This window comes from Lagenorhynchus albirostris, chromosome X (assembly GCF_949774975.1).
Source record: "Lagenorhynchus albirostris chromosome X, mLagAlb1.1, whole genome shotgun sequence".
Taxonomy (NCBI): Eukaryota; Metazoa; Chordata; class Mammalia; order Artiodactyla; family Delphinidae; genus Lagenorhynchus; species Lagenorhynchus albirostris.
In genome coordinates, this window is record NC_083116.1 from 6,107,425 (window position 1) to 6,123,812 (window position 16,388).

At 43.9% G+C, this 16,388-nt stretch overlaps 1 protein-coding gene across 11 annotated transcripts in view; it reads right to left on the reverse strand.

The window, feature by feature from the left end:
• Positions 1–10,980: 10,980 nt before the first annotated feature.
• Positions 10,981–16,388, reverse strand: part of FMR1 (fragile X messenger ribonucleoprotein 1) — a 36,479-nt gene continuing 31,071 nt past the window's right edge. For 3 of the 11 annotated variants that reach the window (XM_060137633.1, XM_060137630.1, XM_060137640.1), the window contains 3 exons: positions 16,082–16,264; positions 15,503–15,585; positions 13,171–13,634 (listed from right to left, as the gene is read on the reverse strand). In XM_060137633.1, coding sequence (XP_059993616.1) covers positions 13,473–13,634; positions 15,503–15,585; positions 16,082–16,264 — 428 coding nt within the window. In that variant the 3' untranslated portion in view covers positions 13,171–13,472. Of the gene's footprint in view, positions 11,983–13,170; positions 13,635–15,502; positions 15,586–16,081; positions 16,265–16,388 lie in introns of those variants that run through there. The other 8 variants (XM_060137637.1, XM_060137634.1, XM_060137635.1 and 5 more) reach the window with 6 other exon arrangements.

Sequence of the window (16,388 nt, forward strand, 5' to 3'; positions counted from 1 at the left end):
TCACTTAGCATAATGCCCTCAAGTTCCATCCATGTTGTCACAAATGGCAGATTTCCTTTTTTCTTATGTCTGAATAATATTCCAATGTGTGTATGTGTGTGTGTGTGTGTGTGTATCTCACATCATCTTTGTCCGTAATTCTTCAGGAGACCTTTCCTGACCCTCAGACCAGGTTACAGCCCCTTCTTATACTTTCCTGTCAGGTTAGTGTGGTTAGTGTGCTCCAAGCACAAAGAACAAGATAAACTCAAAGGGCCAATATTGCCAGAACAAAGGCTACAGGACTTCTGTCACAATGTGACCGTTGCAATGTCCCAGAGCCCTCCCAAGCAGCATGCCCTGTCCCTTTACTATCCCATATAGGGAAAGACATTGGCCCCGTTTTTCTCCCGCTCAGCACACTGAAAGTATACATACTCTGCCCAGTCAGCAGATGACTTACAGGTTCCCTGCCTATAAAAACAGACAAGCAGGGCTTCCCTGGTGGCGCAGTGGTTGGGGGTCCGCCTGCCGATGCAGGGGACGCGGGTTCGTGCCCCGGTCCGGGAAGATCCTACATGCCGCGGAGCGGCTGGGCCCGTGAGCCATGGCCGATGAGCCTGCACGTCCGGAGCCTGTGCTCCGCAACGGGAGAGGCCACAGCAGTGAGAGGCCCACGTACCACCAAAAAAAATTTAAAAAAAAGAGTAGCCCCCGCTCGCTGTTAAGTAGACAAAGCCCACATGCAGCAACGAAGACCCAACGCAGACAAAAATAAATAAATAAAATTTATTATTATAAATAAAATTATTATTATTAAATAAATAATAATTTATTTAAAAAAAGTTCTAAAAAAAGAACATTTTCTTACGTAATCATAGTACAATTCTCAAAACTGGGAAATTAGCATTGTCCTACTATGTAATCTACTTTATTCATAGCCAAATTTCCCAATAATATCCCTTATAACAAAAGACAACAAGATTTTCTGGTTCAAGAGCCAATCCCATATCACATATTGCATTTAACTGTCATGTCTTCTTAGTATCATTTGATTGCAAACAGTTCCTCAGTATTTGTCTTTCATGACCTTGATAGTTGTGACGAGCATAAGCCATTTATTCTGTAAAATGTCCATTTTGTAAGCTTGTCCGATGTTTCCACATGATTAGATTCAGCATATTAATTTTTTTAGCTGGAACACTACTGAAGTGTGTTGTGCCCTTGTGCATCGTATGAGGAAGCACATATCTATCTGTCCCTGTAATTATCTTTCATGCTAATTTTTCTGTCTGCCAATGTCTTTTTCTTGTGTATCTCCAGCATCAAATGCCAAAGTCTGCCTGACTCATGGTATATGTTTAATAAACATTAGTTAAATGAATAAATCTCCCTTCCTCTAAAAGAAAGCTATAGGGGTTTCCCTGGTGGCACAGTGGTTAAGAATCCGCCTGCCAATGCAGGGGACACGGGTTCGAGCCCTGGTCTGGGAAGATCCCATGTGCCGCGGAGCAACTAAGCCCGTGCGCCAAAACTACTGAGCCTGCACTCTAGAGCCCGTGAGCCACAACTACTGAGCCCACATGCCACAACTACCGAAGCCCACACGCCTAGAGCCTGTGCTCTGCGACAAGACAAGCCACTGCAATGAGAAGCCCACGCACAGCAACGAAGAGTAGGCCTCGCTCACTGCAACTAGAGAAAGCCCGTGCACAACAACAAAGACCCAATGCAGCCAAAATTGAATAAATTAAATAAATTTAAAAAAAAGAAAGCTATAACTCAAGCCAAAAATCTGTAAATCATAATGCTAGTTTCTTCACTCTCCTTTCCCCCCACAAGTAATAATCACTAAGCCCCACTGATTCTATGTCCTAAATATCATAGCAATCCCACCTTTCTCCATTCTCACTGCCATTGCACTGGCTCATTACTCCAACATCCTAGCCTCCCTGCCTCCAGTCCTGCCCCCTTTTAATCTATCTTTGGAAGGTGAATTAAAGAAAATACCACTATATCATGGAGAATGGGCACAATAATAGGTTTAATTGGGATAACTTACAAGCCCAAGTGTTAGTAAGATGAGGTAGGTGGTTTCGAGTTCTGTCAGTATCCCACAGTGAGACATTTGGGGATGGAAATTGATTGGCTTTTTCAGTGGGGTTTCTGAAGTTGGTGAGGATGGCAAAGAAGACGTTGTGAAACAAGGAGGCTCCTAAATAAGAGTACAAAGTTCATCATGAAAACTAGAGTTTTCTGAAACCTCTAGTCATGGACTCCAGACCAAGCCATGAGAAAAAGGTCCCAGGGCTTAGATAGGGAGTGGTTTAGAGCCACTAGCTGGCCAGAGTGGCCAGCTCCTACAGCTTGCAGTGAGGTATTCAGCCAGAAGTTGGCCACAGTACACACTGTCTAGTCAGTAAATAACCCAAAGCTACGCAGATATCCAACACAATCAGAGGCAAGGAGGCAAGAGTATCTTTGGTAGAGAAACTCCCAGCTATCTCTTTGGTAATCTCCCAGGTGAGCCTTAGAAACACCCCTTGATGGGGGAAAATGCATGTAAAATGGTGATGAACTGCGTCCATAATGCCCCCAAGGACAGCCTACTAATTGCACCAGAGGCTGGGCATATATAGACTGTGCCCACTGGATCTTTGAATACCGAAGAGTTGTGTCGCTACCCGCACGAAGAGGGTCACCCTGTGTCCAAGTGGGAGGCAGTGGAGGCAAGGGAGGCTGTCTTAGCACACAGAAAATCTAGTCCTGGAAGTGGGTGGGAAGCACATAATGTTGCTTTGAGTTGGGTCCAAGGTGACCCTCTGCATCCATTTAGCATGGACATCACAGGATATGGACACATGAGTGTAGAAGGCAAAGGCAAACAGTGGCTGAGGCCACTGCCTGGTAGAAGTGATACCTGAGGCATTGTTTGATAGTGGGATGCTGATAAGATCCCTCACAGACAACTGAAGTTGGGGGTGACATATCTAGCTTTGTGATAGTTGGCACTATGGTCACTGCCCCAGACAGGTACAGTCTGTCCATATCTGGATTAGGAAAACGGAGAAGTTATTCACTCCTCAGTGCTCTCCTTGATTCACAGGTTTGAATCTGTCCGTGCCTCACCAGTTGGGGCCCGTGAGCTACCCTCAGGAATGAACCAGACCTGATTTTCTATCCTGGAATGAAAAGTTGCACAGAGACCTGGGCTAACGATTCCTTTACCCAAGGCAGTCTGTTCAGATGAAGGAAGATGGCTTCAGGACAAAGGCGACTTTGTTCATCAGCATAAAAATCACAGAAGTATCCCCCAACTTTCAGAGGAGGTGTGTGGCAAACCCAACATCAGAGTTGTCTGCCCAGTGGGAAAGGACACCAGATGCCATTCCAAATTTGTGTTTATCCACATTTCTGTGATCCATGCAGTAAAATCTTCTTACTCAGCATGGTCAGTGCAGGTCCAAAAAAGGAGGGAAATTATTATTATGTAGTATGGCAGCCAGGCAAGTGTGCCACTCCAGTCCGTTGTGGAGAGCACGATTGCCTAACAGCCCCATGGTGGTGCCCTGCAGGCTCCACAACTGTGTTTGTGCCAAGGCCATATTGCCTATAGACTACTTGCAGTCAGTAATTGAGCACGGTGGAGGTACTAATGCAGATTCGGCTCAAGAACTCCCCATCTGCCTGCGATACTTGGAACTGCATTATAGTCTAAGATCGTTCTTACCCAATTCTCCTTACTTCCTTTTCCTTCATAGATGTCAGATCTGCATCATGGTCTGAAGTCTCTATTGACCTTCTCTGGCATGTGGCAAAGGTAGTCCGTCAGAGCCTTCACTTTACGTGTGCTATGTGATTGGAGGAGGTGGGCGGCAACCCTATACCTAGAGAGTGTGTCCACACTATGGAGGGGCAGGGGGGCTGTGAAGTATATCTGCCAGTGTGAGCCAGTCCTATCTTTTGTGGTGTGACCAAGCTAACCCTGAATGCCATGCTTGTGTAGCTGCCACCCAATGCAGGCTCTGGGGGTGCCAGTAGTTTCTCTGTATGTCAAATGACAACCCTTCATGGTGGTTTTGTTACTGTGGTGGGTCTGGATGTGGGTCCCGTAGGTCAATATGGCTATGATGGCTCACAGGCCCGGATGAGTTTCTCATTGCAGATGCTTTGCTTTTCTCAGGATGTGCTCTTTTCTAGGAGACAAGTGCATATGTGACTTATCAACTGAGCTTGTGGGTGAGTTGTGTTTGTTTCTATGGGGTATGACTTTAATAGTCCTGCGTGGCTTAGTGACCTGACTAAAGAGTGAGGCCATTAGCAGCAGCCCCTGAGTCTATGTAAAGGGATATTTCATTCATTGAAGAGTGGAATGCTTTATGACCAAAAAAGCACTGCACTTCCACACGATGTGCAGAGCAGCCAGTGCCAGGGGTTGTCAGCATTTATCACCACATAACAAATGGCTTAGCAGTATTCCACTGAACTTGCTCACCCATCAGTGAAACAGGCTTCCTTGTCTGGTACCAAGTCTCAAAGTTGAGGCCCACTCGAGCCAGTAGCTCAGGCAAAGCAGGCAATAGGGCCATCTCAGTACCTACTGGCTGGGCAGCCACATGTTCTTGCAGTTGGCTTGACCCCCCGTTGGATGTACCATTTCCATTTCGCATTTTTTTCGGTTTGTTGCACTTTGTCAATCATTAAGCTACTGTATCTCAGTTCCAAACCATCCTTCTACACTCTACTCTATGAGGCTGGGGCTGGGATTCTGCACACCACATTTCTCCTTTGCCGGTGCTGCCTATTAGGGTCTGCCAATAAGAGGCTCTAGAAGGAGACTGGAAGACCATGGTTCTTCACTCTGGCAGGAAGAGTTTGCTCCAGTAGCAGCTGCTGAATCCAATTTCCAGATTCCGATCCCCCCCGCCCCGCTCTCAGAACCAGCATTATCACGTCTCCTTGGTGCTCTAAGCCCAGCCACATGGGGGTCTGCCTGCATGTTATCAAGGTACCTGTACCGACCGATAGTACCCCTTTGCTTGAGATCTGGGTTTTTACTCTGTGGCCCTCATTTTTGAGCCTTTGGGTTCTCACCATCCCAGCCTCCTCCCTTTGTTCCCCCAGGCCTCAGGATGGTAAATGCTTCCCGCAGAACTCACCTCTGTGGAAACTTAATGCTTCTGTTTTGCATTTTCAGTCCTTTAAGGTCTGTTTAACCAATCCCTGTATTAAATTCTCGGTTAAAATCACTGGTGTGATTTCTGTTTTCCCAACTGGACCATCACCGAGACACCCATCTGATGGAATTGATTTCAGTAACAACCCCACTAGCAGGTTGGGAATGTTGGATCTGAGAGTCACACTTTTCCCTTCAGTGAGATAATCTGTCCCCAACAGGGCCAATAATTGTCATTCACAACGCATGTACCATCCAGTAGTGGTGAGATGACCCACCCCCAATATTGGCAGAGTCTTCTTGTCAAGAGACATCAGATGTGAGACTGGTCACAGATAATTAAAACTCCAAGGGATCAGAATGAGTTGGGGGCGGGGCGGAGCTGGTATTGTTTCATTGCTTCTGTGGCTGCTTCCTGCTGGGGTCCCCAATCGAATTTGGCTACCCTTCTGGTGACTTACAGATTCTTGAGTAACATTCCTATGTGCAGGATGTGCTGCCTCTAATACCCGAAGAGGCCAAACAGGCGATAAGGGCTCCTTCTGTGTAGTTAGTGTTTGAAAGGTCAGCAGTTTTTCCTTATTAGGTTGTGGAATATCTCTTTGGGCTGCTGCTCAGATAGCCCCCAACTTATGCACTCCAGTGGCCTGGCTCCGATATCTATCTTCATTCAAGGCCCTGCCACTTGCGCTTAGAGAGCATGCATTATGGTGAAAAGTTTCCTCTGGGCGCCACTATGGAAACTGTCATCAATGGAATGGAATGGGCTTTCCCAACGTATTATTGATATATTGCAGTATTGCTGGGGAAGTTCAACATGCCTGAGGTAGGACAGTAAAAGTGAGCTCCCTGCTCTGCCAAGTGAAAACAAAATAATTTCTTTTTTCTTCTTGGAGAAATCTAGAGCAAGGAACATGAGCAATGTCTAGGGCTATTCTGTCCAAGAGTAGTATAATGTGAGCCACACGTGTAATTTTAAATTTCCTAGTAGTCACTATATTAAAAAAAAGGTAAAAAGAGACAGGTTTTTTTTTTTACTAACATGGCTCAGTTAACCCAATAGATCCAAAATATTAATATTTCAGCACTTAAATATAAAAAATAGGTATTTTTCATTCTTTTTCTCAAACTAAGTCTTCAAAATCCGTTCTAAATACATGCATTCTAAATACACTGAGAATTGCACATCTCAATTCAGACTAGCCTTTGATCGCTCAGCAGCTACATGTGGCTAGTGGCTGAAGGCCCGGACAGTGCAGCTGCCGGCCACATACTGAGTGCCGGTAATGGATGTAGTCAGTTCAGTCACCTACTGGTATATCAAGTGCTTTGAGTGACATGGCGGCCACTATTAAAGCCACAATGATCTGCAATCAGGGGCCACAGACACTGGATTTACTCACTGGCTACACAGGCTGGGAGTTGGAAGGTAGTATGCGCTACCACTCCCTCCTGGCAACGGAATAAGCCTTGCGGGTTGTCTTTCTCACCTACTGGTACTTGATACTGTTTCAGCTGCACAATCCTGGCAGGCTTTGAAAATACAAGAGGCTCTGTAGTCACCAGGAGGGATGGCGATGACCACACCCACCCGGCAGATGAGGGTACTATGCTGGATTGAGGGAACCCAGCATGTCTGTACCAATCCTGCAGTCTGACAAAGGGACCATGAGCACGGTCCCATCAAAGGGGCCAATGGCATCTGAAACAACTGTGCCAAGTCTCTGGGTGTAAGTAAAACCAGTCTCAAATCCTGCCAGAGAAACTTACTGTGGACCCATCGGGTCCAAGAATGACAGCTCCTTGGGCTCCAGTGGCTGCCAGGTCTGCAGAATCCTCCCCGCACCTAAGTTCCGGAAGACATGGACTAGGGCACAAACTCAGCAATCCCTATGACGAGGGCAGAGGACTGGCCCCCAGGCCGAGTTTGCTCTTGAGGGCACTCAAATCTGGATTGAAGGGCCCTCTAGCAGTCGGGCTAGAAAATCAGTCTCCTGGGTAGCACAGAGGCCTGTGGGGCTGGGGAGTCTCATTCCAGCTGCATTAACGTGTGCTTAACTGCTTCGCTTCCTCCCCTGCACCCTTCTCCAAGGACACAGGAGGCGGCTTTGGAGACTTGCCGTCCAGGTAGTGGGAAAACTAACGGCCTTCATCACCCAGGAGCTCCTTGCGTCAGCTCTCCACAGGGGTCTCCTTGATGCCCGCTCAAAAATCAGTCATTTTTGATTCCTGCACCCCTACCTCCTCTCTGCAACCTCTTTAGAGTGTTTTTCCCATCTCTCCTTCCTTAGCAATCCCTTTGTTCAAGGCCCAGAGCCATAACAGTGCTGCCTGCGGGAGCCTCAGAAGGACGCCTGGAGTGTTCGCCTCCGGCCTTTTCATTTTTGCTGGGTCCTGGGGCAACTTTTACAGGGCCCCTTATCTCCTCTTCCTCTTTTGGGTGGGGCCTAAATCAGCACCGAAGGATTATCCCATCCCTCACTCCCGGGTAGAAGCAGCAAAGTTAGGGACGTCCTGCTCATGTAAGATCCCACTGGCTTCTCCAGCGTTCTCTGAATTACGGTCACTTGCTCGCAAGTTATCCCTGACGCCCAGGATTTTCATACCGTCGGTCTATAGTGCCAACGTGCCTCAAAGCAGCTGCGACCTCAGTAGGGAAGTCTCCTCTTTGTGGCTACGTGAATCTGATTTCCCCGAGCATCCGATGCAAGCCCAGGGCAGGCACATGTGCTCTCTCCCCATTGGCTGGACTAGCCAATTCATTCAGCAAACGGAAATCTGGTGGTAAACCTCAAATGCTGGCCATTCAGTGCCACTTACCTCATGGGTGTAGCTTCTTCATCACGCAAGCTGTTCAAGCCTCATGGGACTGCTGTGACTATTGTTGGGAGTCCAGTTCTCTGTGTTTTGAAGCCCCTCGGTCTGGACCTCAATCCCTCACCCTCTGCCTAATAAGCCCCTGGGCGGTACACTGCACAGTGCCAGGTTTCATGTCTGAGGTTAGGTTGCATCTACTGTTCCAGTGGCACTTGAGACCAAGGGCTCTTTTCTGTCAACTTCTTTTCCCTTAGGGCTCACAGGGCTGACTAACTTGTAGGGAGGGCCAAGGGATGGAAGAGTCTCTATCTGCCTCACATGGAGGACTTTCCAGAGCCTCTGTGGCACATGGTATGGCCCTAGACCAAGGCCGAAACATGTTCACCAGTGATTTCAGCTCAGCTAGGCCTCCCACCGCTAGCCCTAGGAGGGGTGTTGTGCAGCCCTCGTATGGCTTAGTTGATCCCTTTTGCAGTTTCCCAAAGGCCAGAGCTGGAATAAGTGGAGTTTGCCTCATGTGGGGCACTCACGTGGGTCACGATCTGTGTGACTCGGTGGGTGAAGGCAAACAGCACACCAGCATGCAAGAGGGGAAGGTTTTAATGAGGGAAAATTACCAGTAAGGGTCAGGAAGGAGAGGCATGTGGACGCCCATTCTCTCCCGCAGAGACACATGCAAAGGCCGCCCCCCCCCACCCCCACCCCGCGTGCTGCATCCCTGGGGCTGGGCTCCAGGGGAAGGTGTATCTTCCCTGGGAGTCTACCTTTCCACAGGGCAACGCTGATGGTGGTGGCCTTGCAGGCAAAGGATCAAACCAGGGCTCAAATGCCAGCTGTCAGGGGAGCTGTCTGGGAACACAGCCTGCTAGCACCTGTGACCTTTGGGAAGCTGGATTTGGACTGTGGGGCAGAGGAACGTCCAGGAAGTTGGATGTGGGCCCAGTCCCTCCTGCTAGGTGGTTCCAGGCGACCTGACAGAGGCTCCTGGAGTGGTGGGCAATCCTGCCTGTCCCTCCACACTCTTCAAGTGTAAATCTGATCTCGTTTAAAACCCTTCAAAGGCGCCCAAAAGCCAAACCTCTAACATGGCACGTAGGCCTTCCTTGGCCTTATCTCTCGTCTCACCTCTCTCACTCTCTACCTCAAATTCCGTGGCCTAGCCACACTGAAGCTTCGGGAAGCTTCCCAAACTGACTTTTTCATGCTTAGATCAATGGCCCCAGCCCTTTTTATCCTGGCTAACCTCTCCAACCTGTCCTCCGTCTTAGATAAGATTTCACTTTATCCGAGAAGCCCTTTACTGACTCCTCGCCACCCTGATTTGGGTTGTTTCTATGTGCTCCCACCTCACCCTGTGCATCTTAGTACTTACTGTACCATGTGCTGGAACTGCCCACTGACTCACTGAGCTCTCCCACTCGACACTAAGCTTCTTGAAGGCCTGAAATATTATCTCTGTATTCCCAAGAAGCCTGTGAAGTGCTTGCTATATAGCGAATGTGCACTAAATATTTAATGAGAACCAGATGAAATCAGGCGGGTGCTTCGTTAACAATTACTCTGTAGTTTTCTCCATATAAAACATGAATACCTTCTTAATGCATATACGACTTTGGAGTTAGGATACCTTAGCAACCACTTACTTAGCCCATGAAGAAACTGGAACCTGGAGAGGTGACATGACTCTTCTAGCAACCACCGAGCTAGTCTACGGCCTGGTCAAGTGTGGGATCTACCTCCTGATTCCTCCCTCTTCACAGAATAATTCCTTAGGTTCCTTTTTATCACGTAGTATCCATGCTGAGCTTGCAACTTTTAATGATATATATTCCTTGAGCACTAGTACTCTGTTCTTTGATGTAATACCTTACAGGTTTTGATCTCCAAGGAAATCTGACAAAGATGCCTTAGTATTTACCAAAAATAACACTGGAATTTTTTTCCTCCTCTTACCATAAACCATCTATGTTCTGTATGATACTGAACAATGATGATATACCCCAAGTTCTCAGGATTGCATGTAACCATCTTCTGTTGACACTTACATCTTCCTTCCAGTTTTGGACCTGTAATCAAGCGTATGGTATATAGAAATTGGTGGGAAGACCTTTAGGCACTTAGTTTTGAAGCCTATCTTTAATCATTTAGCAAGTGCAACTTGCAAAGACTTTTAATGCCTCTCCCATTAACATAGAACTCATCAGCATAAAATACAGATTTCCCCGTTTCTTCATGGAAAGTTCTGAGAGAAATGGAAAGTAGATCTCTAAATAGCCCCCAATAAAATTTTTAAACAGCCCTAGATAAACACACAAAGGGAAAGACGATCAAAATTTAAATACTGGTACACATTAAGCCTTCTGAGCAATCAAGACTAGCATCTGGTAATGGCTATTTCAGAATAACTGCTTATCAGAGGCATCAGAGGGTCATGAGGGAAAGATGCTATTTATGGCCATGAACCAAACTGGCTCAAAAGTGATCAAATCGGTATATTGACTCTAAAAGGCACTATATTCCTAACCACCAGGAACGGGAAGATCATGGTCAGATGGGAGAAATGCCTCCGAGTGAGCCAAGTTGAGTCTCAAGCCTGCTGCCACCAATAGGTTGTTCACGTGTAGCGAGCACTGAAATGCGAGACCAGGAAAACCCAACAAAGTTACTTGAGGATGGCTGCTATTTTTCAACATAGACATATTTAATATTTTCCAAATGGCAAGGTAAGTTTATGTGTGCTCAGACAAGAGTATGTGTTTAACACGGTTTAGTAGCATCCTATGTAATTAATGTGTTCAAATTCTCTAACTGGGGATATGCAGAATTAGTTTCAAATATCTACTTTTCTGCTTTTTAAGGGCACATAAAAGATTATTTGCAAGGCATAATGTATGCTTTGCATGATTAATACCTCCCCCCATCGTTAATTTTTGTTATATTTAGAAATTTAAGACCAGGAGCAAACATCTGTCAGACTAATTTTTTGCTTTTTCATAAGTGCAACTTTTTAATAAAAATTTACATCTAGATAAACAATCTTCAGATTTTTGAAACTTTAATAAGATTTTAAAAACATGACTTTGAACTGAAAAACATACACGTTTAGCACACAAATATTGTAATATGAATAAACTCCAACTCCGTTTGAAAACATGTGACTCAAATTACAGTTTTAGAAGTTAGTAATTCACATTTAAGCAAGTTAGCGCCTTGCTGAATTCAGCCTTTGTAAAAAAGAGACTTAGTGCATATTGTAATGGCACAATGTGCTTTTGTACCATTTTGTTGACTTTTTTCACCTTATTAAACAAGATCAAGTTCTTGAAAGTTGGTAGATAACGGCTAACTTCCTATGACATGTGAAATTTCCAATGGTAATACAGTTACATTTTGTAACAGAACGTTTTATAGATTTCTTTTCCTATCTTAAAATTTTAAAAGCAATCATTTGTAAGGATTGCATCAACGTCAATTTAGCAGAGGAAGATCAAACTTTATTGAAACTGCTTGCATACAAAATATATTGCACTATAACCAAACAAATGTCAACATAAAATCCAATCTGTTGTTGCTAATATGTACAGAGAATATTGCCCAAGAGCAGTTACATTACAAGGTCATTCTACCTTGGTTAATTATCTACAGTATTTTAAACCAAACAGCTTACAGATGATGTGTGCAAGGTACCAATTTCTGTTTTCAAATACTATACATTCCCAGAATAAATAACTAGAAATCAACATTAATGTTTGGCAATACTTTTAAAAGACTTTTTAATATTCTTGAAATCATGTGCAGTTTGTTGCCATTTTTATATGCTTATTTGTATGCAAGGAAAAGTAACCGTAAAATGAAAATTCAAAGAAACAAACCCACAAAATACATCAGAGGCAGAACTTCGGTTTGTACGGCTCTGTACAGATTCAGTGGTACCCCTACTTGGAGTTATTTTTTAAGAAAAATATAACATCTTAGAGTGAAGGTCCTTCACATATTTTTCCTCTGTAAATCTTGTTCATAAGAAAAAAAAAAAAAAAGAGAGACTCAAACCCAAAATCCAACACATCAAAAAACTAAAGAAAAAAAGTATCATTTGTTAACCAATCCTAGTCTGCTTTCCAATTCTGCTTATACATTTGGACCTAATATTTCAAAGTTTACAAAACATTTAACCTGCTTCCATTGTTTCTTAGACAAAGTACCTGTACTTCACAGGATTATTATGCACACATGGAAATGACCTTCCTATCTCCCCCAAATAAGCTTGAAATTAAAGTATGAAAAACTTCACAAAACATGGGGAGGACAAAATAAAAACAGCTCTAATTTAAAACTGGTCATCAGGCCAAAGAGAAGGCATATCCTACTAACTTTTGACCAGGAAGATTTGCTCCTAGCTGAAAATGTTTTAGCCTCTCTCAAATGAAAAGACAGTTATTTCTTCTCCTGTCTATATAGAAAAATTACACATCCCTCTCAATAACACTATTTGTCAAACTTCAGTGCAACAAAACAAAAACAAAAACAAGTCTTATTCTTTATACTGCCTAACCTGATGTTTATGTAAGAAAAAAAAATATGGAAAGCATGCATTCTTCTATAAAGTACTAATGTTTGACAGGGTTTGCTACATCTTTTAACATTTAGTGTTTCCAACTTATCTTCCCTGAACTCTGCATCCAAATATAATATTCCTACCTGCCAAGATATAAAAAAGGCACAGATCATACAACTTTTTTTTTGCTAATGAAAATGACAAACGTCACATCACACACATCTCAGGGTCCACTAAAATACTGGAAAAGTGGACCAAAACATAAACTGACACAGGACATGAAATGTCATTGGCCTTCCGTATGAGACTGAAAACAGAAGTGTAATATGATTACCATAAATGCTATTTATTCAGAAAAACTGAAATGTACCAGTGAGTTATCACCCAACGCAGGGTAACGGTCCAAATTAAGAAAGAATACCACTGCTTGGTATTTAAAAAATAAACCAAACGAAAATCCTGTCCTGAAGTGCTAAGTATACTTAATTACTTAAAAGTAATGTTTCAGGGGCTTCTCTGGTGGCGCAGTGGTTGAGAGTCCGCCTGCCGATGCAGGGGACGTGGGTTCGTGCCCCGGTCCGGGAAGATCTCACTATGCCAGGGAGTGGCTGGGCCCGTGAGCCATGGCCGCTGAGCCTGCGCATCCGGAGCCTGTGCTCCGCAACCGGAGAGGCCACAACAGTGAGAGGCCCGCGTACCGCCAAAAAAAAAAAAAAAAAAAAAAAAAAGTAATGTTTCAAAATTTTAAGATCTGTTTCTTTGTGCAAATCTGAAAACTGTTGCTTATGGCCAATATGACAAAAAATAAAATTCTTAACAGAACTGGTGTTCATTTCATGCCCTGTGCCACCTTGCCTACTATTTGTCTTTGGCCTAACAAAGTTTCTAATATGGAATAAGAATTACGGAAATGGTATAGGGAATATAACTCCAGAATTATGCTGTTTAGGGTACTCCATTCACAAGTGGTTGCTGACCATCCGCGCTGTCTGGCTTTTCCTTCTTCTGGTTACGATCTTTACCCGTACGCAGCCGGTTGCCTTCACCGGAGGTATTCTGTAATGTTTTAGTGTGGACACTCCTTTCATTATTGCAGTCAACTCTGATCTAAAACAAGTTACAGTTGTTATAGACACAGACCATATCCTACTGTAATCTGTAATTGGCCTGATGAGAAATTTAAGCCCGAAGGGTAAATTCCACATCTTAAAAGGGGGATATGGGGGTGAGAATAGAAAAAGTGCAAGAAATTATGGTCAGGTAGGATCTTTATTTGGTTTCTGATTTTAAAACACTCTTCTTTAACTGGAACACACTGGTCATCTCACTGTGTCCAAAGTTAGATAAAAACTCACAATCCTGCCATGTCTTCTTCTAAGCTTTAGTTGACATCTTTCTGTCTATCATGAGTATAATTAAGTTTCCTTACACTGAGGGCTCTCACTGTCTTACAATAAAAAAAAATACGAGCGTTGGTTTCTAGTAGCTTCAGTAAGGCTACTTACTTGCCTTCAGTAAGGCAAGTCAGATGATCATACAACTTGAACTCTGAAGATTAAGAATGGTACAGGGAAATTTGAAGACACTAATGTGTGGAAGAACTGGAATCCCAGGAAGAGTGTAGAGATGAATACAATTTAAAAAATAATATTCTGAGATTTATGCAATATTTTAAGTGCCAACACTGAACACTTAAACACTGCTAAATAGACTTCTAAATGCTGTACAAAAGGAAGATAATATTGACAAATGGGCCTAAAACAATTACAAATACTGATCTGCTTCAAGTACAAATGTGACATATAATCCCAAAATGGTTTGCTGTAATTTCAAAGTGTGTTTAAGTGTTGGTCCTGGGTGACTGTTTTAACTGTTGGGTTGTGAAGAGCGGAATTATAAAACTGGTACATAAATGCCTTACATCTCTGTAAGGCACATGTGTGTGCATTATTTCATCAATCTCTATCTACGTCTAAGGTCTTTTCTATGCTGGTCCTTAAGAACCAGCCAATGGTTAACACCTACTTACAACCGCTATGAATTCTAAGAAATACTCCATCATGGAGTTTCTGCCCTTAAAAATCATCTCCCACTAATCTTGGGTATTGGTCCCAAACCAATCCATAGGCATGAAGGAACCCTAACTACTTGGATTAAGTCTTCAGAATTAAAGAAGCAGCAGAAGAGAACATGGGTTCTGGGAATCAGATACCAGTATTCAAATATCACTCTACCGTATGCCATCTATGTGATTCAATCTTTCTAAACATCAGTTTACTCACCTATAAAACAGAATAATAAAACTTTTTACACTTCAGGGGGCTGCTGAAAGATTAAGTAAGATAAAACACACACAGAGCACTCAGCAAAGGTGTCTGTCTGGACACGCTCAGGGGTAATTTTCAAATTACTTAACAATGGGTTCGGCACAGGTGATTACCACTTGAGATGGGGTTCTCAGAATAGAGGCTGGCTGTATATAAGCAGCTGACTGATTCAGCAAGTACCAGCTGAGTGTCAACAGCCCTGTGTATCATGATTATTACCCTTGAGCCAGACACCTTTTTTCCCTTACTTTCCACTCAAAGAGGACACTCTATCCATGTAACTCAGGGGAGGAGGGACCCACAGGGCTGACGCAAGTCTCTCTTGGTTCATTCCTGGATGTTTCTTTTCTTGGGCAGTTGGTGGGGGGGGTGGGGGGGGGCGGTTGGACCACCAATGTGGTATTGAAGTCACACTGAGGCTGCAAAGTCTTCAGAAATACTGAGACTGCATATTCTCTCGAGAAATCTTCTTTGTATACTTGTCGCAAAGGACTAAGACTGCCCACAAATGTAGTGTTGAAAGGAAAATATTTCAATGTACCAAATTCACAACCTTTGAACATGCTTAAAAATCAAGTAAAATAAACTCATACATCTCAAAGTACTGTAACTCAAACAATTGAGATGGAAAGAGGCACACAGGTTTACCTGGAGGGATCCATCTGCGGCTCTTCCTTTAGCCTCTCTTGGATTACGTGGACGATTATCTGTTCGGGAGTGATCATCGTTTCCTATAGGGACGTTTTTAAAAGGTTCGATGGTCACTGATTCTGACATGCTTATTGGAAGTTCTTTGTTCCCCCATCCTCAATTTATTTAGATCCACCACAGAATCTAACATAGGATCAACAACCTAGTGATTCCAGTTACACACTGGCTAATAACCTAGCATGCTACCAAGGAACAGAAAATATTTCTAAGGCATCACAATTCTGCATCAGCTGTTACAGGTCAACCTGAGCTAATGATCAGACTGTGATGTTTAGAATACCAGAAGAGGTGAAACTAGTTATCAGTGTTAATTCATGTATTTATTCTATGTGAACCAGAGGGAAAGGAAGGCTGTCTAATATTGCCAATTGCATGAGCCTTTCCCATGGTGACCAGTACAAAACCAGAGAAATGGGGGTCTTGGTAATACATCACTGAATTAGCAAGGTTCTTCACAGAACTTCAGACAGCTGTTACAACTGACCTTCATTTCTCGACTAATGAAAACCTCTGTACCTTTGAAGCCACCTCCGCGTCCTCTTCCTCCCTGTCCTCTTCCTCCACCTCCACGCCGTCGCCCGTCTCCTCTGCGCAGGAAGTTCTCCCTCTCTTCCTCTGTTGGAGCTAATGACCAATCACTGAGTTCATCTCTGTGGTCAGATTCTGTTTCAGAAGCATTTGATGCTTCAGAATTAGTTCCTATCGAGAGTTAAAAGTTATATACCGTTGTCCGACTTAAAAAAAAAGTTAGGTTAACAGAAGCTTCCAGAGACGTTTCAGGGGTAATCCATTACTCTTCCCAATTTATAAGCCCACCAAAGAG